Below are 22,747 nucleotides of genomic sequence, written 5' to 3' on the forward strand. Positions count from 1 at the left end.
CTGCTGCCACTGAAGGGAAATTAGTCAAGGTACAACTTTCCATCTGGACTATACTGCCCTCTTGTGATAATAAAAAGAATAGACAATACATTTAATATGGATAGAACCACTGATGTTGGGTGACACTTCCTGAACTATCTTTCACCCTTATTGGAAAAAAAGAACAAGGGTGCAGCATGGATCTAAGCTGCGAGTTGTAGTACATTTGGAGTTTTTGCCATTGCAACACTATGCATTTAGACTGTTCTCCAATGGATGTCAGTAAATATTTACCACAGATGAAATGTGTTGATTTTTATTCAAAAGTTACTGTCTCCAGACAAGTACAAATCAGAAACAGAGCGAGTGAAAGAGGATTGGGGGAATAAACAACTCAGAGTGTAGGTAAGAGTGCAGAGAAAATAAAACACAAATGGCCGAAAGAGGGGGCGGGAATAATAAAGCTTGAAATTTTGTATATATACACATGATCTAATAAGAATTTATACCAATGTAGTGGTAAGTAACAAACAATAAACAGTACTTTTTCCTTAAAAGATTTTTTTTTTTTTACTTACATAAAATAATTAGGCAAAACACACACAGGCTGTTCATCTACTTTATCACATTACATCTGACCACCTCGTTTCATGTCCTAAGAAGCCAATTATCCACCTTTAAACATGACTGATCCTCTGACATGGAAGATTACTGTGAGAGAAGGTGACCTTCTCAAGCATGTTTAAGGCTTAGGCATGGAATGACTACAAAGTAAATACCTCAGTAGACAAAACATTTCATTAAACTTGTGTGTATGATAAGTATGTGTCAAAATCTAAGCTTAGTCTAGCTGCCAGAGCACTGCTGAATAACGTTCACCTTCAGTAGGGTCTGAATGTCTAGCTTTCGGTTTGCACATTTGAAATTTAAGTATTTAGTGACAGGACTTTTCATGTTGAGAAACCTTAAAGCTGAATTTCACAAGTCTTTTCATTAGTTTTATCCAAACTAATTTACACATAGGAAAAAAGGTAGAAACCCGAAGACATTATCAAGACAAAGAAAAACCATAAAAATACAAATTTAAAAATCTTCCTTGATGCATGGCTTTACATGCTTCTTTCATTTTTTTTAAGTTTACTTACACATTTCTCAAACTTTGTGACTGAAGGTTGAAAATTTGAAAATAAGAAAAACAAAAGCACATTTATAAAATCAGCACCGATTCATATATAACTTTTATTTAAAATGTAGAGATACCCATTTCAACATTATTATGCTGGATTTCAAGAGAAAAAAAAATGATGTGATTTTCTTTGAATGTGCTGCTTTTTTCCAGAGTCCACACAGTGGCACTACCGGGGAAGAATTCTGCTCGCTGTCGGGAGGAGGAGGGGGGGGGCACGCACATTTCTCTGGGAGATGGTGTTGGGGAGTGGTCCAGATCTTGGGGTAAGCTTCAGGACTTACTGCTTAACAGTGTGGAGCGTTCAACGGACTCTCTGGGCATCTTCACAGCACTAAAGGGATCCTGACTGATTCAACTTGACATCTCACCATCTGAACCACCAGTGGTTATCAGGACCACAAAGCAGGTCCAACAACGGGGGAAAGAAACTTAAAAAATGAAAAAGGGAAAAAAGAGCACAGAAACAGAAAGACCTCCGTCCACTTGGCTAACACAGTACAAGCAAGCTACTACAGTCTGTTTATAAATTACTACTTCACACCTGGTTACTTACTATTATAAAAAGGGTTAGACATAAAAAAAAAAAGTTTCTTAAGTTAAACACACCAATTCATCCCCATTTGAAAAAATAAAAATAAAAACAAAAAGCTATTATGGATTTTTTTATTCAGACATGTCTCATTTCTAATAGGTTTGGAAGTGGCCTGTCACACTATTTCTGAACAGGAAGAGCTTACCCAAGATTATAAAAGTAAATATTTGAAACAAAGTCCTCTCTGAGCAAGCAACACTGAGTGTGGGTGTCATTGGTCCACGTGGAGTACAAGCCAGAAATGTTTTTTTTGTTTGTTTTTTTGTTTTGTTTTTTTACAGAAAACACTTCTGTTTTCGCATCTAAAATTCTCTTTAAATACAAAGCGTCTCTCCTCTTCTCCCAGCGTCTAAATATTAGCTTAAAACATGGACACCCCAAGGACCTAGAAGGAAGAGATAAAAACAAGTTTTAATTAACAAATCACCAAGTACAAACCACACAAACACTAAGAATGAATTCAAATCAAGTGCAAACCACACAAACACTAAGAACGAATTCAAATCATCAGGTGCAAGCCACACAAACACTAAGAACGAATTCAAATCATCAGGTGCAAGCCACACAAACACTAAGAACGAATTTAAATCATCAGGTGCAAGCCACACAAACACTAAGAACGAATTCAAATCATCAGGTGCAAGCCACACAAACACTAAGAACGAATTTAAATCATCAGGTGCAAGCCACACAAACACTAAGAACGAATTTAAATCATCAGGTGCAAGCCACACAAACACTAAGAACGAATTCAAATAATCAAGTGCAAACCACACAAATACTAAGAACAGATTCAGTATGTGACATCCTGCCCGGGGGGGGGGGCTGACAACGACGACGACAAAAATGAGCTTCCCTCTTCAGTCGGACTGGGTGTCATTTGGAAATTTTTGTTACGACTAAAAATACTTAGAATTCAATACAGATGCCCAACTATTTCTTGATTTGTTTTTCATATAGCAAAGCAAACTATATTTGCTTCTACAAACTAATGCATGTAATTTGTCCCCCTAATAGTTCCTAAAAGTTGCTTATATTGTAATGATTAAATGTAATACAGAGCACCAAACTGAGAATCAAACTGTGGTTGCACTGTGATTACGGTACTCTCACAAGGGAGAGAGTAATGGAGGTCTGACTATTGTTGGTAGAAAGGGCTGGGTGGCTTTTTTTTAATCTAACAAGCGTGTGGCCTGGATTAGCTGTTTAGATTTATAAGAAGGCTAAAAAGAAATGAAACAAAATTAATTTGTCTATTATTGGATAGAGATCTGGTTAAATCAGACTCAGCTATTATTGAGTAAATTGGAGTTTGCAAACAATGCTGACACGGTCTGAAGCAGACTCAGCAAAAAGACAACTGCAGCCGCCTAGATTTTCGACTTTTTCCATCGCATTGGTTGTATTTCATCTCGTTCCAGCCTTCCGTTATAAAATACAACTGCATATTCAGCCACTTCACTTCCAGCACTGTGGAAAAGTCATTCTGACTCAAGATATGCACCGAGGCACACACTGTTTTCAGTTGGACTGGAGTGGGTTGTTCGTCATATCGAAAATAGAGCTGAATGCAACAAGACGGAAAGTGTTTGGCTATGAGAAAACACATTTCTGCAAGGATCTTTTTTCTTTATCTTTAGTTAAAATCAAGTATTGCAAGTTGGCACAGAACATCCTAACATTTCTGAGTCAACACATAGCGAGCGGAGCACTGAATGTCTATACATGTCCTGTCCTACTCTTTACGCCACAGCGTTTCTGTCAGGATGAGCTCAAACAACACAAGAACATTACAGATCGTTTATAAACTCACAAGGTAAAAACAAATCTAGATGATATGGAGACAAGAGATGGCATTCCTTACCGATTCATCCATGATAGAAGCAGGGTCAAAGTAGTCTGGCTTCAGCTCAGATCTCTCACGACGGTTCTTAGAGGGTGGCTGGAAGAGAATGACAAAGTGTGTTGAGAGCAGGGCGGGAAATTAAATTACCACCAGCCAAACGCTGGTTAGTTTTTCTTCTCTAAAGGACGGACGGAAGACAGACAGACACACACACACCTGTATTTTGTGAGGTGCAGACCAACAGGGCTGAATACATATAAAGGTTGTTGCACTTATAGCTACGATGCATAGATTATTTAGATACATTTTCTTCTCTATCAGCAGCTTTGGCAGGCAACCACTCATTGTTTGGACTTGGAGGGCCCTAAAAATATAATTGGCTGGTAAAACGGTGAAAAAGGACTAGCCACTGTGACCGGTTGCTGAAACATCTCTGTTAGCCTACCTGGTAAGGTTTGAGCAACAACAAAAAGAAGCAACATTGATAACAAATAATCGTTCTTCCGCCAAGCAATGTAGTCCTTCAAGTCCCCCTCCAGACAGTTCAACATTCGATGAGCGCCTGCTGTATAGTCACACGTCATCTGATTCTGTGCTATACACCAAGCAGATAAGCCCAGAAAAACAGCGCAAGTTACGCCGGAAACAATATTCCCTTCGTAGCTTAGCTGCAAGGATAACCTCATTATTGCGGAGATATGATCCAACCGGACAAGACATTTTTAAAGCTGATGCCCCCCATAGGAAGAGCGTGACTCGAAATGGTTAACTAGCTAATGTTTTGGTCACTCAGTGGAGTTTTGAGGGTGACGAACGTTGTTACAGCCATGTAGGCAGCAGGCTTAGCTAACGTAGCTAGCTAACATGGCGCAGAAATACTGTGATGGGGTCACACGTGTGTGTGTGTTTATAGTATTTACAGAGGATTTTACAACAGCTTCGAGCACGGTTCAGCCAATCATAATCAAGGATCGGAACTATCCGTTTCATAAACAACATTGTATTCTGAATGAAGGACAAATTCATAGTTAATTCAGTGAAAATTGTATCTCACCAGATCAATGTCCATGGTGTCGAAATCCATGCCTTCGTTCAGGTCATCCATACGACCCTCAGATGACATCATCACGTCCTCCACGATGGGCTCTTCGTCTTCCTCCATAAGACCAGTGCCACGACGACTGCACAAACAAACAATATGAAATGATGTAAATGGACTTGAAAAGAGAGATCATTAAGCTGGGCTCAAAATAAATTACAAGTTGTTTTAAAATCCTAACTGATTTTGAAATCGGGTTGCATCACACAGAAAATTAACATATTTTCTTCTCTCAAATCGCAAACAAGCTCACACTACAAGTTTGGAACATGACGGTGCATCACACACTACACGATATTATGATGATTATCTTGCCTAACGAGTCAGCTGTCCTGGCCAGTGTTGTGGTATTATCCAATGTTCAAAGGCATAATGACGTAACATCGCCGTGCAGATACTCGCAAATATCAGACAGGTTAGAAATGATCGGGGCGGCTCCGATGCATCTTCGGACGGTTCGGGAGGGTTCAAATTTGATCTGTACACAGCTCACATTAGCAGATACTCTGTGCCAAACTCTGTGGCGGTCCAGGTATCTCCCCTGATTCACGGGAGGGGCAAATCTGGGATAAATTGGCGAAAAAATCTTGTAATCTGAGCCCAACTTTAGTCAACCTGTGTGTGTGTGTGTGTGTGTGTGTGTGTGTATCTCTTACATAGCATGCTGCAGATTGGTCCTGAGCTTGGCGTAGTTCATGGCTCTTTCCTGCTGCTGGCGTGCCTCTTCCTGTTGTCTCTGGGCCAGCATCCACGTCACCTGGGAACTAAACACACGGACACATCTTAGGAAGGCGTGCCTTTGGTGGTTGAACTGGAGATAACACAATAATATCAGGTCCAACAATACGCACTCCAAGCTCACTGGCTTGGAGCCACTAAAAAGTCTGAGTGGGCCAGTAAACTAGTCCCTCAGTGTCCCAAGAGGGCAGTGCAGCACTTGGCAGCCCACTAAGTACAAGTATTTTGCTAGCATTTGCCCCCAAAATGAATAGCGTGCAAATGGGAAATTACGCTGAACTCTATCCTAATGTATTCTGGCACATATTCTAGCCCTCTGATCCCATTCCCAAGGAATAAGCAATCCACTGGACTGAACGATGGGCTCGGATATGAGCCTTCCTACGTTTGCAAAATGTCTTGAGTAGTAGGTAGCATTAGGATGCAAGGACTTAACGGACGATCAATTAAAACAATTTGTCTTTTTGTTTGGAGGAAGTGGAAGCTTCCTTGCATCCAGGGGGTTTCTGACATGATATTGAGGGGAAAAGTTCATGTTGGTCCCCGGGTTGCAGTAGTGAAGTGAGGCATCCATACTTGTAATCCATGGGTGTCTGGTGGAGCTGAGGCGTCTGTTGTTGATGATGCGGTGGGAGTTGGTGGGGCTGTGGCTGCGGCTGCTCGTGAGGAAGGGCGTAGACCCCCATGAAGCTGTCGTCACGGCCCCTCTTAGGGTCCCGTATGGCGGTGGAGGTGAGGTGTGGGGACGGCATCATGACTGGGGTCTGGATACTCTGCTGCCACACCTCACTGCTGCTGCTGCTCTCCTCTGGAAGCGAAGGGGCAAAACAGTTACACAAACACACAAACAAAAACATTGCACACATACTTGTTTAACACACACATATTCTATATGTGTGTTAAACACATATAGAATGTGTTTAACACACTAAGGCAGTGGTTCTCAAAATGTTCCAGTGTAAAGATCACTAACCAGTCATTTGGTCAATGACCACTTCAGTTTTTTTCCTACCACCTATCAGTGAATCATGCTCCCTTGTCAATTAAATTCTATATATTTTTTATTTGTTAACATAAATTAATTATTCTGAAGACATCTTCAGGCGCCAATAGATACGTGTGTGCTGACACACTACATGCTTTGGCCCAGATGCAGATTTCAGTGGCCCTGTGTGATTTTTAAGGAGCATTTGACTCTTCTGGCTCTCTCCTACCATCTGCTGTTTAATCTCCTCTTCCATCAACCAGGCTGCTGGGGACGCATCTGGGTTAATCTGGGCTCCAACTCCACTTTCCTAACATTATGGCTGGCCTACTCTAGACCTTTACTGTGTGTGGGACACGGGGGGGGGGGGGGGTGACAGATGCATATAGTTCATAACAGAAGAGCTCATAATGATCTCTGAGGCGTTTTTTTTTACATGTTGCTGCCTGTAGAAAATAAACAATTATCTCGAGGAGTAAACATGAAAAATGAAAAAAGGGAAAGGAAAGAAGAACTGCAAAGTGCTATTAATGTTTTTGATCTTGTTCCTTCCCATGTGCTCTCTACCTTCTGGCAGCTTCCTCTTGGCTGCCGAGGTTCCTGCTGCAACGACAGGTGGTTTGGTCTTCTTGGAGCGGATCGAGGAACCTCTGCTGGAATAGCCGCTCATCACAGACATGGTGTCGTCGTCACCACCAGCCTGCAGGGAGTTCCTGTAGGAGATGAGCGGGAGCCAGCAGTCCTCTCGCTGCAGTGCCATCTGGAACGTCATGAAGCGCTCCAGGTACATGTGGCTGGGGAGGAGAGGGAGAGGGGGGCGTCAGAGAGGCAGACTCACGCAACCATGCATACAAAAGACAGACACCACACACAAAACCAGGTGCACATTCCAACTGGAGGGAGGGGGCCTCACGCCAAACACTCGCACAACAGAAACACCAGTTGCTCCAGTTGTCATGAACACCTGTTGTGCTGAGACACTATAGCTTCCCGGCCGTCTTTGCAGGCAGACTTACACAGTCCTCTTGTCTTGTTTCATGAGCTTGGAGGAGAACTCGCTGAGGATGTCCAAGAAGGCCAGGTTGAGGGGAGGGTTGCCTTCTCCCTGAGGGCTAGGCTCCTTGAACGCAAACTCTATACCATCTCTGAAAGAAGGCAGACACAGAGAGGAAGACAGAGTGAGCATGGACACAGTACTGAACAGGGTTTTAGCAAAAAAAATACCCATTTGAATATGCAATACTATTGCATATTCAAATCCCAGCATGTAATGGGGTTCGGCCAATATGGGTTTTTGAAGGTTGAAACTGACACCACTATTTTTGATTAAAATTGGGGATAGGATAAAATATATATAATATTTTATATCTTGAAACTTGACAGATTTTGTGCCAATTTCCCCCCCAGAAATTCTTAATATTAAGTGTTTCCCCAGAATGTTGTTCTTGGCAGGGCAGAAAACCTTCTGAAACAATATTCAAACATACATTTAAACTAAAACTTAATTGAAACCCAGGACATTATGATTAGGATTGCAATAAAACATTCCTGAATACATGTGTGGAGTCAAATCATATCACTTTAGAATTAATTCTGATTAGACAACCACTCTAGTATTGTTTGATCAATATTTGATCAAACAAACTGCATATTGCAAACTGCGAGGGACGGCATTAGCTCGGGAGGTAGAGCAGGTCGGCCAATGACTCAAGGGTTGGCGGTTCGAATCCCGCTCCCTCCCAGCTGTTGTCGTTGTGTCCTTGGGCAAGACACTTAACCCTCATTGCCTCGTATGAATGGGTATGAATGTCTATGAATGTTGGTGGTGGTCGGAGGGGCCGTAGGCGCGAAATGGCTGCCACGCTTCCGTCAGTCTTCCCCAGGGCAGCTGTGGCTACATCACCCGTAGCTTACCACCACTGGTACGAATGGTGTGAATGAATAATGATTTCTGTGAAGCGCTTTGGGTGTCTAGAAAAGCGCTATATAAATCCAATCATTATTATTATTATTATTATTATTGATCATATAGTGGCCACTAGACAATTCAAGACAACAGTGACTGGCCAATATCTGCCTAATATATGGGTTATTATGGCTTCAGAGTGGGTCTACACAGCCTCCTCTTTGACTAGAATGTTTTTTGCGCTCGCAGTGCATAGGAATGGGAAGAACCCACTATGAGGCTATACTACTTAACCCTGTCCAAAAGGCAGGGGAAATATACCGTGGCATTACAGAGGCAAAATAGTATTTATTTCTCAATAGTCTCAAATGTGACAGTTTAGAGATCCCAAACACAAGGCCAAAATTCTAACATGTGCAATGTAACCAGAGCAGAGTGGAGCCTCACTTGTGCAGCATAGCAATGGCGTCTCTGGTTTTGACCTGGTCAAGACCGAACGTGAGCGAGAAACGACGGGCCAACTCTTTGATCCCACAGAATGAAGACGACGAGCGATCGAATCCATGACCCAGGTCGGACAGCATTTCATTGAAGAGCTGACGGAAGAAAGAGGTGAAAAATCAGATCAACTATTTCAATGTAATGTACATGATTATCATGTGTAATCAATATGATTTAGGAGGAAGGTCACAGCCTCTCTTGAAAAAGAGAGCATGCTCTCAATGGTCCTCCCTGGATAAATAAAGGTTAAATAAAAAAATAAAAAAAATGTACACTGACCTGCTGTAAACTGATGATAAGTGTCTTGGCACACTGGATCTTGTCGATTTGCCGAGTCTTACTCATGGTTTCCTTGATGATGTCACCATAGTCATTGTAATACTAGAGAGAGAGAGAGAGATACATTAACAAAACAGCCATATTGAATTATAGCCAGTAAGTGAGCTAATTTGCATGTCTACTGTCTTAGAGAGACATTATATAAATGCAACAGTAAATGTGTCCATGACCTAGACTCTAGGCCTAGGGAATAACTGCTCTAGGTCCCAGTGATTCATAAAGTGTGGGCCCACTGGTGGGCCATGGATGTACTGCAGGTGGGCCGTGACCTGCGAGTACCTGCAAACAATCCAGATTTTTGCGGGAGTCTCCCTCTATTTAACCCTTTCTCCCACTTGAGAAAAGAGTGGTCTTTCTTGTTGCATCTAATTGTTCGAACAATGGCACAAATCGCTTCATCAAAATGATAGGAGTAGAAAAGGCAAGAGCATCATTCTGTGTCTCATGTCTTTACAGTGGAACATTGCAGAAGTGCGAGCTCAGATAACATTTGTTTGTCATAAAATGAAACAAATTGAAAGCTGGAGTTCTTATTCAAATATGTTACAATGATACAGTAGTAGATACATGAGGAACATTTATTGATACATTGGGGAACATCCAGAAGGTTCTTAGTGCTTATCCCTCTGGGAAGACTAAAAGTCTTTTCTCAGCAAGAAACAACATTCTTTCCCACAGACAGAAAGAGTAAATTAAACCCAAGAAATGTTTTACTGGCATAGGTAATTTGTGATTTCTATGACATAAACCAGCCAATTTGAAGATTTTCAGATTTCAAAGTGGGCCAGGGCATTGTTAAGTTTGAGAATGGCTGAGCTAGAGCAAGTCACTGAACGAGACCAGTGAGTCGCACTTATCCATGGCTATAAGATACGAGTGTGACTGTAATGAAGAAAAAGTGTAAAAGCTGAGTAAAGCCAGTCTTACCCTCATGTACTGTTTGAAGATGTCTGCACCAGTCCTCATTTCCACCACACAGTAGATAATTAGTTTACAGTAAGCGGCCAACAGGTTCCTCCTCTTGTGCAGAGCTTCAATCTTGCCCGCCTCGTCGTCCTGTTGCCCATCTGAGTAAACCACAGAGTAAAGCACAGAGTAAACCACAGAGAGAGTAAACCACAGAGTAAAGCACAGAGTAAACCACAGAGTAAAGCACAGAGTAAACCACAGAGTAAAGCACAGAGTAAACCACAGAGAGAGTAAACCACAGAGTAAAGCACAGAGTAAAGCACAGAGTGGCAGCACTAGCTGGAACACACTTCCTATGGCTATTAGGGAAAGCCCCACTTTTGCGGCATTCAAAAGCCAGCTCAAAATATGGCTTAAAACAAACCAAATTTGTGAACACTAGCTTAATAGCTGCCTTCCAAATCTTCTTCTCTTCCTGCACTAGGCACTTCACCACTTAAGTGTAACACTTAAGAGAGAGTAGAGTAGCCTTCATATTGTTTCTATGTATTGTTATCTTGTAACCTGTCGAATGGAAGGTGTAGTATTCTTCTCTTAGCACTGACATGCTGCATGTACATCCTGTCTGTGTTTTGCTGTAATTTTGATGTCTGTAATGTGTGGTATCTCTTGCGATGACACGCTACAGGTATATCAGTTTGTTGCGTACATCCTGTCTGTGTTTTGCTGTAATCTTGATGTCTGTAATGCTGTGGTATCTTTTGCGATGACACGTTACATGTATATTTCAGTCTGTGCGTTGAATGAATGAAATGAGTGACTGTTTTGATATTTATTGGGGACAACGGATGTAAATTAGCATTAGCTAACTCCGGCATATTTACATGTTTTTGTATATAGAGGCTTCTGTATTTCTGAACATGTCCATTAATGTGCATTGTCCCGTCACAATAAACCAATAAAGAAAGAAAGAAAGAGTAAAGCACAGAGTAAAGCACAGAGTAAACCACAGAGTAAACCACAGAGTAAAGCACAGAGTAAAGCACAGAGTAAAGCACAGAGTAAAGCACAGAGTAAAGCACAGAGTAAACCACAGAGTAAAGCACAGAGTAAAGCACAGAGTAAAGCACAGAGTAAAGCACAGAGTAAAGCACAGAGTAAAGCACAGAGTAAACCACAGAGTAAAGCACAGAGTAAAGCACAGAGTAAAGCACAGAGTAAACACAGAGTAAAGCACAGAGTAAAGCACAGAGTAAAGCACAGAGTAAAGCACAGAGTAAAGCACAGAGTAAACCACAGAGTAAAGCACAGAGTAAAGCACAGAGTAAAGCACAGAGTAAAGCACAGAGTAAACACAGAGTAAAGCACAGAGTAAAGCACAGAGTAAAGCACAGAGTAAAGCACAGAGTAAAGCACAGAGTAAAGCACAGAGTAAAGCACAGAGTAAACCACAGAGTAAAGCACAGAGTAAAGCACAGAGTAAAGCACAGAGTAAACACAGAGTAAAGCACAGAGTAAAGCACAGAGTAAAGCACAGAGTAAAGCACAGAGTAAAGCACAGAGTAAAGCACAGAGTAAAGCACAGAGTAAAGCACAGAGTAAAGCACAGAGTAAAGCACAGAGTAAACCACAGAGTAAAGCACAGAGTAAAGCACAGAGTAAACCACAGAGTAAAGCACAGAGTAAAGCACAGAGTAAACCACAGAGTAAAGCACAGAGTAAACCACAGAGTAAAGCACAGAGTAAAGCACAGAGTAAAGCACAGAGTAAAGCACAGAGTAAAGCACAGAGTAAAGCACAGAGTAAAGCACAGAGTAAAGCACAGAGTAAAGCACAGAGTAAAGCACAGAGTAAAGCACAGAGTAAAGCACAGAGTAAAGCACAGAGTAAAGCACAGAGTAAAGCACAGAGTAAACCACAGAGTAAACCACAGAGTAAAGCACAGAGTAAACCACAGAGTAAACCACAGACCACATCAGACACAGAGTAAACCACAGGCCACATCAGACACAGAGTAAACCACAGGCCACATCAGACACAGAGTAAACCACAGGCCACATCAGACACAGAGTAAACCACAGGCCACATCAGACACAGAGTAAACCACAGGCCACGTCAGACACAGAGTAAACCACAGAGTAAACCACAGACCACGTCAGACACAGAGTAAACCACAGGCCACGTCAGACACAGAGTAAACCACAGGCCACGTCAGACACAGAGTAAACCACAGGCCACGTCAGACACAGAGTAAACCACAGAGTAAACCACAGGCCACGTCAGACACAGAGTAAACCACAGGCCACGTCAGACACAGAGTAAACCACAGACCATGTCAGACACAGAGTAAACCACAGGCCACGTCAGACACAGAGTAAACCACAGGCCACGTCAGACACAGAGTAAACCACAGAGTAAACCACAGACCACGTCAGACACAGGATAAACCACAGGCCACGTCAGACACAGAGTAAACCACAGGCCACGTCAGACACAGGATAAACCACAGGCCACGTCAGACACAGAGTAAACCACAGGCCACGTCAGACACAGAGTAAACCACAGAACACGTCAGACACAGGATGGCACAAAAATAGCACTTCCTTTACATTTGCTCATGCTCCCCTCTAGGCTAAAGTACATTTTCTTTATAACAGCAGTTCAAAGTTTTATTTGTCACATGCCACAGTACAATGTATGGTAAGCAAAGCAACGAAATGAGGACTTGGCAGCAAGGCAGACTCTGTGTGTGTGTGTGTGTGTGTGTGTGTGTGTGTGTGTGTGTGTGTGTGTGTGTGCGTGTATGCGTGCGTGTGTGTGTGGGGGGGGGGGGGGGGGGGGGGGTGTAGTAAACATAATATACTTGGTACCAAGTCTATGTGGGGGAAACACAGATTTAAAAACACCAGCCTTATCCTTTAAACTACATACTTTAATTGATCTTGAGCACAATGATCCCCAACCCCAAAATCTAAAAATTCTATAAGAAAGATTGGGATGTCATTCGCTGAATCTTTTTTTTTTTTATTAACTGCCACTTATTTGAAATGTGATATTTTACTTTATGATTATTATTCCCTTGGATGGGGTGTTGCAGTTTTACTTGTGTAGAGAGACTGAGAGTGTCAAGAGTATGTATTGTTTAGTCATCTTTAACTGGAAACCATGCTACAGTGTCGTAGGCACCGAGGGTTGCGCCGCGGCTGGCGAGCCTGCCGGCACAGCTGGTGTGCAGCACCCTGAAAATGTGACGTAGCGAACAGTGCAAGTATAATATAATGTTGATGGGGAGATAACAGGACAGAGTAAAAGCTATTACCAAGTATATGCACTACATTCTCTCCTTGGACAAACTTCTAGTCATTGAAATCATAGTGAAATCACTCAATTTACCGGTACTCATTTTGCTGGGGACTCCACTGCAACCCCCTCGTCAAACTGACGTTCGAGTATAGAGGTCTAGCTGCCATCGGCAAGGCTCCGAGTGGAGGCTGACGTTGTAGCATGTTTTTTGCATTACTGTACCTGTGCTGTTTGTGTCATCATCCTGGTCTATGAAGACATGGTTTAGGATGAAGGAAAGCAGTTCAGTCTGCAGCGAGTCCTCTGGAGAGTAGACCAGGGGCTCCAGATGCTCCCTGCCTCCGGACACCATCTGGTGGCTGAAGATCATCAGAACATCACACAGGATGGTGAATGCCTGCAGGAGAGAGGGGGAAAATATATAGATGACAAAATGGTAAAAGTCAGTGTGCAGACAGATGTGGCTAAATCTGTGTTATAGAAAAGAGCAACTTGCAATTGATGAGTCTGATTAGAGCTTTACGTTTGAAAATCTAGACTAAAATGAAAATCTAGACTAAAAACAAGAGGTGATTGGGCCGTTGCAATCAGGGTTCCTAAACTTTCAAATTACGTTTCCCACAGAGATTAGGCTCGTTAATTATCATCTTCTAATCACTTCTTAAAACTCACTTTTAGCATTAGCATTCATAGTAGTAGATTTCTAAAAGTCCCATACATACAAATATGATTATTAGAAGACCAGAAGCCTATGTAGCGCTGGGGTTTTAATTAGGGATGCACACAATTATTCGAAGCTCGATTACTGGCTCGTTAAGGATTTACTCGAGCATGTGAGAATTTACTCGATCAAAACAACAACAAAAGCAAACGTGGATTCTGTCAGTAGAACGGTGTTTTCAAATCATTTTTCAATGATCCTCCAGAGGGCGCAATGATATCACTGTAACAGACTGTTCAGTGTTTGGTATGCGAGGCTCTGTGTTTGTCCCCTCAAGAGTTGCCGTAGAACAAGATGTGTATGGGTAACGAGAGTGAAGCTTCCGCTGTTGACGAGCGTACTAGCTGTCTGAGAATAAATGTTTATAACGTTACAGCCTGACTCTCTCGTTTATTGTTTTAAAAATAAAAAATAACCCAATCGATCTGCGGGGTTATAGAAAAGGACATGATGCCTACCTGTGATTCTGTGTACACCTACAACAACAATCACTTGAACAATATTCATTCGGATAAATTGCCTGGATCCTAGTCTCACCTGGACTGGAGCTGTGCAACTCGACATCAGTGTTTAAGAGCTGCGACGCATGGTGAGCAGAAAAAATAAACAATCTGCTGTAAATGATCCCTTGTTGGACCTAGGCAGCGGCCGCAGCACAGATTCTGGGCAAATGTTGACATGTCTAAAAGTTATGCCTGTACGTTTTTATGTGTTTCATAGCATAGGCTATGCTATGCAATGCTGTGAGAAATATACTGTTGCTGCTGTATAAATAAAGGTTTTATTGAGGAAAAAACGCATTTGGTATTGTTTGGAAAATTTTGTATTTTGAATTACATTTACTCGATTGATTGATCGTTAACATTACCAATGATCGATCCCGGAATTTGTGTAAAATGTGCATCCCTAGTTTTAATGCCACATACCTGTTCTTTGACCGCTGTGTTGACATTGGTGAGGTAGCGCTGACACATCATACAGAATGCCCTCATCTGCTTCCTCAGGGTCACCATGTCCTCCTAATTTGCAAAAGGAGTTGAGCAGTTGTTAACATCATACACGCTACACCTATTCACCTTATCATTTGCCCATATCAGGACACTTCTGCATAACGTCATGTTGTAAGCGTTATTCCGTTTTAGACCCGGAAGTAGATTGCTCCTACCTTCATCATTTTTAGACTTGCCAAAAAGCGGTTCTCAAGCAAAAAACAAAAACAAACACACAAACTGCTGAGATGAGAACGTAACATATATTCCAAATATGTGACCAGTTTATCAGAATAACATCTATTTGGAAAAATTCACAGAGCAGTGAGGAGCGCTGGCTGTGTGACCGGCCGGACTAGCTAGTATCTGTCAACCCCTACTGGCAGTGAGAAAACACCGTCAACGTGCTTAATTTGTAACTAACGTTATGCCGACCGGATGCCAGCCATCAGCTCCTCGCAGCAGTAAAGCTATGAGCATGTAACTGAAGTCGGCCACACCCGCCGCAGTGTAGCCGCTGAACGTTGCCAAACTTCATTGATAGTTTACATTTTTATCGATGTTTACAATGCAACCGGCGGCTACACGGAGGAGAAAAAGTGGGCGGGGCAACATAAGGTGAATACAGTGCTCTTTAAATTGGTGCAGAATAAGGACAGCAAAGAGAGCTTTTAGTGGAGCTTACTTTTTTGGAGCTGCCCTCTGATATCTTGGCCAGGTGCCACAGGATAACATAGTGGGTACACTGCAGTGAGTGGATTACTATCTGTTCAGGCAAAAAAAAAAACACACAGACAATTTGTGAGTATCTGTTAAGAGCTTACATTAACATAACACGTGTGTGTATGTGTACACTTAATAACCTGTTCAGGCATGTCTCCGTTCTCTATGCCCGTGTTGAGCAACTTGAAGTTGCTGGTGAAGAGGTCCCACTGAGATAGGTCATGTGCACTGGGGCGGATAGGAGAAAGTCTCGGTCAGTTTTAGGCACATGCACACAGAATCAAAGGTCAAGGACAGTACTGACTGGACAGAAGACAGGAGATGATGAGAGATGAGGGCTGTAAAGCACACAAAGAGGTAATGCAGGAAAAGAAAATCTCATACTTGTGGAAAGCGGTGATCCTCTTCAGAGTTGACAGAACCTGGTAGGCATCATCTTCATCAGCCTCTTCACCCTGGAAACAATAATTATGCAACAGTGTTAAATTCTATGGATCAAGTTGCGCAATCGTATCTCATTCCAGAGTCAGCACATTTCAATTCAAGAAAACATCTCCTCGCATATTAACCAGAGTATATGCATTATGCGGGATTCCTGAAGTTAATTCCAATACCTTTTAAGACCTTTTCAATATATTGTAAGACCTCAACACCACTTTCGTCACATCAGTGATATGGGGTCTAAATCACAAGATATTATAGACGATATATACAATATTATAGATTCTTTGGACAACGATACGATATTTGCTGATATCCCAAAGTCTGCCATGATACGATTTTGATTAAATTCAGGGGTCTGCGATCGATACGAGACAATATCATATGCCCATTTAACACAATCAGCTACAAAATTTAATACCTCATTTAATACCTCAGGGATCTTCCAATTTCATCCAGTATAATCAATTGGGATATGGTGTAGATTAATATTATTCTATCTTCCAGGAACCCCAATCACCAAATGATTCATTACAACTACGCCCATAGACTATACTGTACGTCTCGTAAATTATTTCAGATGAAACTATCTCAAAGTCCTAACTGTGTGTTATGCCCCCGGGCAACCCCGGGTACTTCTATACACATGGTCTGGGAATGCTCGGACGTTTTTGACGTTTTTTTTGTTACTCTGGAGAGAAGTTGCCAGGATTTATCCTTGAGTCAGCAGCGTTGGCTGTTGCTAGGCCTTGCTGCCGCAAAAAAAAGTAGCTCAGAGATGGATGCCTTTTGAGCCATGAGTATCTTCAGCTGTGGACTTGGCTTGGAGATGTCGGTGGCCAGTATGCATGGCGCTGAAGTAGAACATTTTACGGCATGGACTGCATTTATTGAAGCAATCCATTGAAGTCCATCTCAGCTTCATGCCCCTGCCACAGCTTTTTAATCAGAACAACAAGCGTCTTACGGCATATTTTACAGCAACAACTAGCATATTACTTTGCTGTCAAAATGCGGAGCCGTTTCACCAAATGCATATCGGTAAGCATGAATGCACAGATCTGCTTTTTTGATCTTGCCGCCCTTACCTCTTGTAGAAAGTCCTCCAGTAGCTTGTTGAACTTGTCCACTAGTTCGTCCAGCAGCTGGGAGAGAGCGATGTCTACCCTGTTGAAGATGGTGAACTCCTCATTGCAGAGAGAGTGGTAGGTCTTGGAGCAGACCTCCAAAACCTCTGTGTCTGTGTGCTTCTCCACTATCTCTCTGATCTGTCGCAGCAGGGATTCGAGGTGCTGTGGTGGACAAGAGGAGGAAGATTGACGTGTGATAAATGCCAACACGGATGACAACCTATTATTGCCACAGACAAGGACTGGGCGATATGGACCAAAAAAACACATCTTGTATTTTTAGGCTAAATGGCGATACACAATATATATCTCTGTATTTCCTACGAAGTGGGCTAAATGTTCAGTTGTCAGTCAAAGTAACAGGTGAGATGTCACAAACACTTATTAAAACACAAGTCTGTGATCAAAATAAAATGCAAAGACAGGGTTTGCTTCCCTGACTATTGGTGCTTTCACAATATATTTACACATTTATTTCAATATTTACATATTGAGATTTTTGATAAATAATCATCAATGTGGATATAATGACTACGTAGGTAAAGGAAAATAATACAAGAGTCTGGTAAGTTCAGGAAATGACATCACTTTACTGTAATGCAGCCTATAAAAGCAGGAAAATACAACAATTATGCCATATCACAATATTCAAAATCTAAGACCATATCATCTAGTCTCAAATCACAATATTGACATAATATCGATATATCGCCCAGCCCTACCACAGACTGATTAAACTGATCTATGCACTCTGGTTAGTATTAAAAAATCAAAACCTTGGGAGTTTCTGGCAAGTGGGAAGTCCTTCTTTTCTTACCTTCTCCAGACGTCCTGTGGTGTAGATTTCCAGGTCGAAGAACTGGGGCAGCTGCAACAAGTTTGTCACCTTCTCTGCATCCACAGCATACTGCATGACAAACATTCCCACATAATGGTATTTTCTCATGGATAAACACAACTCAGAGAAGCCTACAGAGGTTCCGGCAAGTGCTTTTAAGGACAGAGCGTATGTGACGTACCTTGGCCAGTAGAGGGGGCAATGACACAGCAAACAGCTCTGTCATCCTGGTTCTGTCGTCCAGCTGAGTCTTCTTCTCCTTGGCTGTCATCACCTGCTCATAGACACAGCCAGTCAGCGAAGATGCCCGTCCTCAAAACCCAGTGTGGCTCATCTGACACACCAGCTTACAGTGCTGACGAGGCCATGCAAGCAAAAACTGTACTCATGTTAAAAAAACATCTCAGTTCCACTATTGAAGAATGTGCTGGCATCTCTTACCCGTTTCCCCGTGCCTCTGCCCACAGGCGGGTGGCATTCAGCAGCCTGGCGTACAGTGCACAGCATGATCTCAATCAGAGCCGTCTCCTGCCTGTCAGTAAGAGCTACAAGCAACAAGAGACAGGACTGTCAGAACATACACCCATGCCATAGCTGTGCTCTGGACCACGTGCCAGTGATGTCAACTGTCAAGGGAACACTGCCATACCTTCCTCTCCTGGCAGTGGGTCATCTAGTAGTAAGCTGATCATACACTCCCAGTCTTTCAGTAGCTCTGCACCACACTCCCACAGAGAGTCCACGAGGTATGCTGCATGCTCGTGGAGCTGAGGAGAGAGAGATGTGCATGCTGACTCAGGATGGCTGATTCAATTGCTCACATATCGCCAACAAACACAAAATATGAGAGCCTGTGTGTGAGCATATTAGAGGAGAGAGAGAATGAGATTGTGTACCTCACTCTCCAGGAAGAAGAAGACAGTGGTCTTAATGAGGTTGGTGTTGGGGCTCGCTCTGCCTCTCCTCTTGGGGGCGCCCTCCTCCTCAGGTTCCCGGTGGCTGAACAATCTTTGAGGATAGTGGGGTAGACACATTAATCACTAGCGGTGTCTTGCACAAAAGCACCCCTCAAATCTGTCTTGAGTAGCAGGGGTGAGGGGGCAAGCTAAATGAAAACTCAGCGCCTAGGCTGAGAACTGACTACACAACCTTACTATCCAGACTTCAGTTCCAAACTGAACAACTGTCAGGATGAACATAGTGAGTAAAATGTACAGTGATGCAAAAAAAAATGACTATTATTATTAGTTATGTCCATATGCATGCAAAATCAATGTATATGAACTTTTTTTCCCCAACAAAGTTTGGTCTGGTATGTCAAAAACAACTATTCACTCAATCCTTCCATTCCCAGAGAACTGGGATTAGTGACTCTACATGCTGATTATACAAACCTCATCTTCTGTCCTCCCTGTTCTTTATCCTTCTTTCCTAACCTGCTTCTACTGAAGTCACATTATCATTTGATAGTGCCTCAATGATTTAGGAGTGAGATTTGCGTCTGACATACTTCTTGAAGAGAAACTCTCCGGCTGCTATGGCGACAGGCCTGTGGGCAGAGTAGACCAGGTGATAGACACTCTCGCAGTCCTCGGGGCTCAGCACCTCGTCCGTACTACTGCAGAGACAAACACACGGGGTCGGTCAAATAGGGTTACGCAGTAGTTACCGATAGCATGCACAGGTACCTATCCAGCCTGAACAACTCTTCAAAACTATGTGCTCAACTAATTGCCGTTAACAGAAAGCTAATGTCCTAATGAATTGAGGTGAACATGGATGCCGGGGTTACAACAGTTATCGGTAAAAAGACAAAGAAAAAATAAGCCACTTACTGCAAGACAAGAGTGAGTAGTTTTATTGCTTGTACTGCAACATCATACTCTTTGTCTAGAGTCATGGAGACAATACGATCCTGTGAAAAGAGAAAAAGGCCATACATTTAATACGTATAATATTAAAAATAGTAATTTGTTAAGTATATCAAATTCGGGTGGCTCGACCAAAAACATGTCCACAGAGTATAAGAGGAGAGTTTGTTGCGGAGTGTGTATGTTTAGCTGTTGGGTGTTTAAGTTGTCCAGCAGGTGGCGCTAACCTTGAAGCGACTGGTGAAAAGTTCCAGTCTTGCATTGAGTTCTCTGTTGTAGTATAGACCCTGCAGAGCTGTTAGACACTTCAGTCGCACCTCACCTTGCTGGAATACATGAAGTACAGTTATTTAAACACAAACAAAAATTAAACTAACAAATAATTACTTTTGTTATGAGGAGAAAAAAAAAATCTCTGTAACCCACCTTATCATGCATGGTCCATCCCACATACTTAAGATAGCTGTCATTGAGGAAGGCATCACTGTAGAGTTTCATCCACACGCCAATCTCTTCTATACAGATGGCCCTGATTTCTGCTATCGAATCACTGTCACGACATTACACATAAAAGTGTCAGTGTTTTCTCAGGGGAATTGTTTATCAGACAATTAAAATTGTTGTCCATTAGCAGCATCAAAAACACAGACAGTATCAGGTCTATCATTTTCCCTGACAATATATCTGTAAAGTGTGGCGCCATACCGATATCGGTGAACAAATACTCCTTTGAATATCGCATTCATCATGTTTTCAATTTCATCCTGATTTTCTTGGAGCTGAAAAGAAAAGCACAACAGAATGAACACATGCATTTTAGTCAAACAGAAAGTCTTTGGCTGAACTGTAACTGTAAGAGGTGACCAGGAAGCATTGTTAACATAAGACGGTGTGCGACAGCCAACTATGCCACCATGCTATGGTGCTATGCCACCATGCTATGGTGCGGCTACACACGGGGCACTAGCAGACGGATGCCCAGTGGGACCTGCTGTTACATAACCTCATAAACTGACAATGCTAGCTAGATTGCCAGCACTAACACACTCACTGCCATTCCAACACCTACAGAGGTGCTGCAGTTCTAAAAATGGGGTGTATTCATGGTCACAGCATAAAATAATTCACAATTATTTGATATTTCTTGTGTATAATAATGTTTTGATTGCCTTGTGTCCTTCTGTGCAGGGTACCCACAGGGTTCTCCAAGTTAAATCTAAAACTTTTTAAGACCCTTTTTAATACCACTTAGAATTAAATTGAATGCCAACTTCACTGGCAAAAGTATGAAGGATATAGAAAATCAGTATGGATTTTAAGCACTAGAAAATAATTGAGTTATGTACTTGAATTTTAATAAAATACCTATTTAATCCTTACATTCATATTTAATATAGAATAACTGTGAGCTGTGTGTGTGACATGTCCTGTAATAACATAAAATGTGTATTACTATTTGTTGCATTAAGAGCACCCATCCCTCTCCATAGCCTCACAGTGCCTTTTCTTCAACTTCTATTATTCTAATGACATCTCTCCCAGTTAGCACTATCCCAAAACAATATAACATAATTGGAGTAAACATTGGTTAACACACTTAATTCGCATTGCATAACACTTTAGTTGGATTTCTTTCACATTTTTCAACATCGGCCACCAAACGCAGTAACGTGGATGTTGTAAAAAGGACACAACATAGCACAGTAACTTCTAAGCACACAACATAGCACAGTAACTTCTAAGCACACAACATAGCACAGTAACTTCTGTGCACAAGCTGAGCTTCAAGCTGCATTTTTCCTTAGTCATTAAGTCTGACCCAATTTTCAGAATTTGTAGCATCATTTAGCCCCCTTCACAACAAGCTAGCATGGCATGTTGGTACCAATGGATGCCTTCGGGTCTTCTAGCATCATATGGTACCAGTACCTTCACCCTGGCTTTAAAAATTAGCCCACTACAGCCTCTGAAAGGCAGTAGTTTTGGCTGTGGACGCCAGCATCCTCAATGAGTAGAACTTTTTTTTCACATGCACACACCCACTCAAAACGGCCCCACGTCCCACTTTTGGGTCTCTCACCACCAGTTGAGAAACACTGCCCTAACCAATCCCCCAACCCACCCCTCAAACCCAGACTCTCTATGACCTTCCTGTCCCTAGTATGGCCCCTTTTCCCTAGCCCTGCCCCTTTCCCTCACCACCAGGCCCCTTCCCACCACCTACTTACACCACACCTCAAATCCAGACTCTCTACGGCCTTCCTATCCATAGCCATGACCATCTTTTTCTTCAGCACGCCCCCTCCCACGACCCACACCCCTAACCACTGCCCTTACCCACCCCTCAAATCCCGACTCTCTACAACCTTCCTATCCCTCACTATGCCCCCTTGTACCTAGCACCACCCTCCTTCCTTGATGGAACGGACGGACGTGAGGTCACAGTGACCCTTCAACTTTCCACCACCAAAATCTGATGAGTTCATCCTTGAGTCCAAGTGGATGTTTGAGCCAAATTTGAAGAAATTCCCTCAAGGTGTTCCTGAGGTATCGTGCTAACGAGCATGGAGCGGGCGATCGTGAGGTCACAGTGACCTTGAACTTTGACCACCAAAATCGAATTAGTTCATCCTTTGAGCCAAATTTGA

The 22,747-nt window shown here is 42.4% G+C and overlaps 1 protein-coding gene across 1 annotated transcript in view; it reads right to left on the bottom strand.

Annotated features, from left to right (window-relative positions):
- Window positions 1–281: 281 nt before the first annotated feature.
- stag2b (STAG2 cohesin complex component b) overlaps window positions 282–22,747 on the bottom strand; it is a 30,002-nt gene continuing 7,536 nt past the window's right edge. Inside the window, exons 9-34 of the mRNA XM_083652399.1 lie at window positions 20,805–20,878; window positions 20,526–20,649; window positions 20,327–20,425; window positions 20,064–20,143; window positions 19,739–19,846; window positions 19,125–19,236; window positions 18,878–18,995; window positions 18,670–18,773; window positions 18,410–18,502; window positions 18,208–18,297; window positions 17,349–17,552; window positions 16,204–16,274; window positions 15,960–16,047; window positions 15,782–15,862; window positions 15,034–15,126; window positions 13,609–13,783; window positions 10,102–10,241; window positions 9,115–9,216; window positions 8,782–8,930; window positions 7,445–7,573; window positions 6,996–7,222; window positions 6,020–6,251; window positions 5,362–5,469; window positions 4,661–4,787; window positions 3,625–3,702; window positions 282–2,145 (exon numbers count right to left, since the gene is read on the bottom strand). Coding sequence (XP_083508525.1) covers window positions 2,122–2,145; window positions 3,625–3,702; window positions 4,661–4,787; window positions 5,362–5,469; window positions 6,020–6,251; window positions 6,996–7,222; window positions 7,445–7,573; window positions 8,782–8,930; window positions 9,115–9,216; window positions 10,102–10,241; window positions 13,609–13,783; window positions 15,034–15,126; window positions 15,782–15,862; window positions 15,960–16,047; window positions 16,204–16,274; window positions 17,349–17,552; window positions 18,208–18,297; window positions 18,410–18,502; window positions 18,670–18,773; window positions 18,878–18,995; window positions 19,125–19,236; window positions 19,739–19,846; window positions 20,064–20,143; window positions 20,327–20,425; window positions 20,526–20,649; window positions 20,805–20,878 — 3,030 coding nt within the window. The 3' untranslated portion in view covers window positions 282–2,121. The remainder of the gene's footprint in view (window positions 2,146–3,624; window positions 3,703–4,660; window positions 4,788–5,361; window positions 5,470–6,019; window positions 6,252–6,995; window positions 7,223–7,444; window positions 7,574–8,781; window positions 8,931–9,114; window positions 9,217–10,101; window positions 10,242–13,608; window positions 13,784–15,033; window positions 15,127–15,781; window positions 15,863–15,959; window positions 16,048–16,203; window positions 16,275–17,348; window positions 17,553–18,207; window positions 18,298–18,409; window positions 18,503–18,669; window positions 18,774–18,877; window positions 18,996–19,124; window positions 19,237–19,738; window positions 19,847–20,063; window positions 20,144–20,326; window positions 20,426–20,525; window positions 20,650–20,804; window positions 20,879–22,747) is intronic.

The sequence above is a fragment of the Poromitra crassiceps genome (assembly GCF_964638095.1).
Source record: "Poromitra crassiceps genome assembly, chromosome: 15".
In the NCBI taxonomy this organism is placed as follows: domain Eukaryota; kingdom Metazoa; phylum Chordata; class Actinopteri; order Beryciformes; family Melamphaidae; genus Poromitra; species Poromitra crassiceps.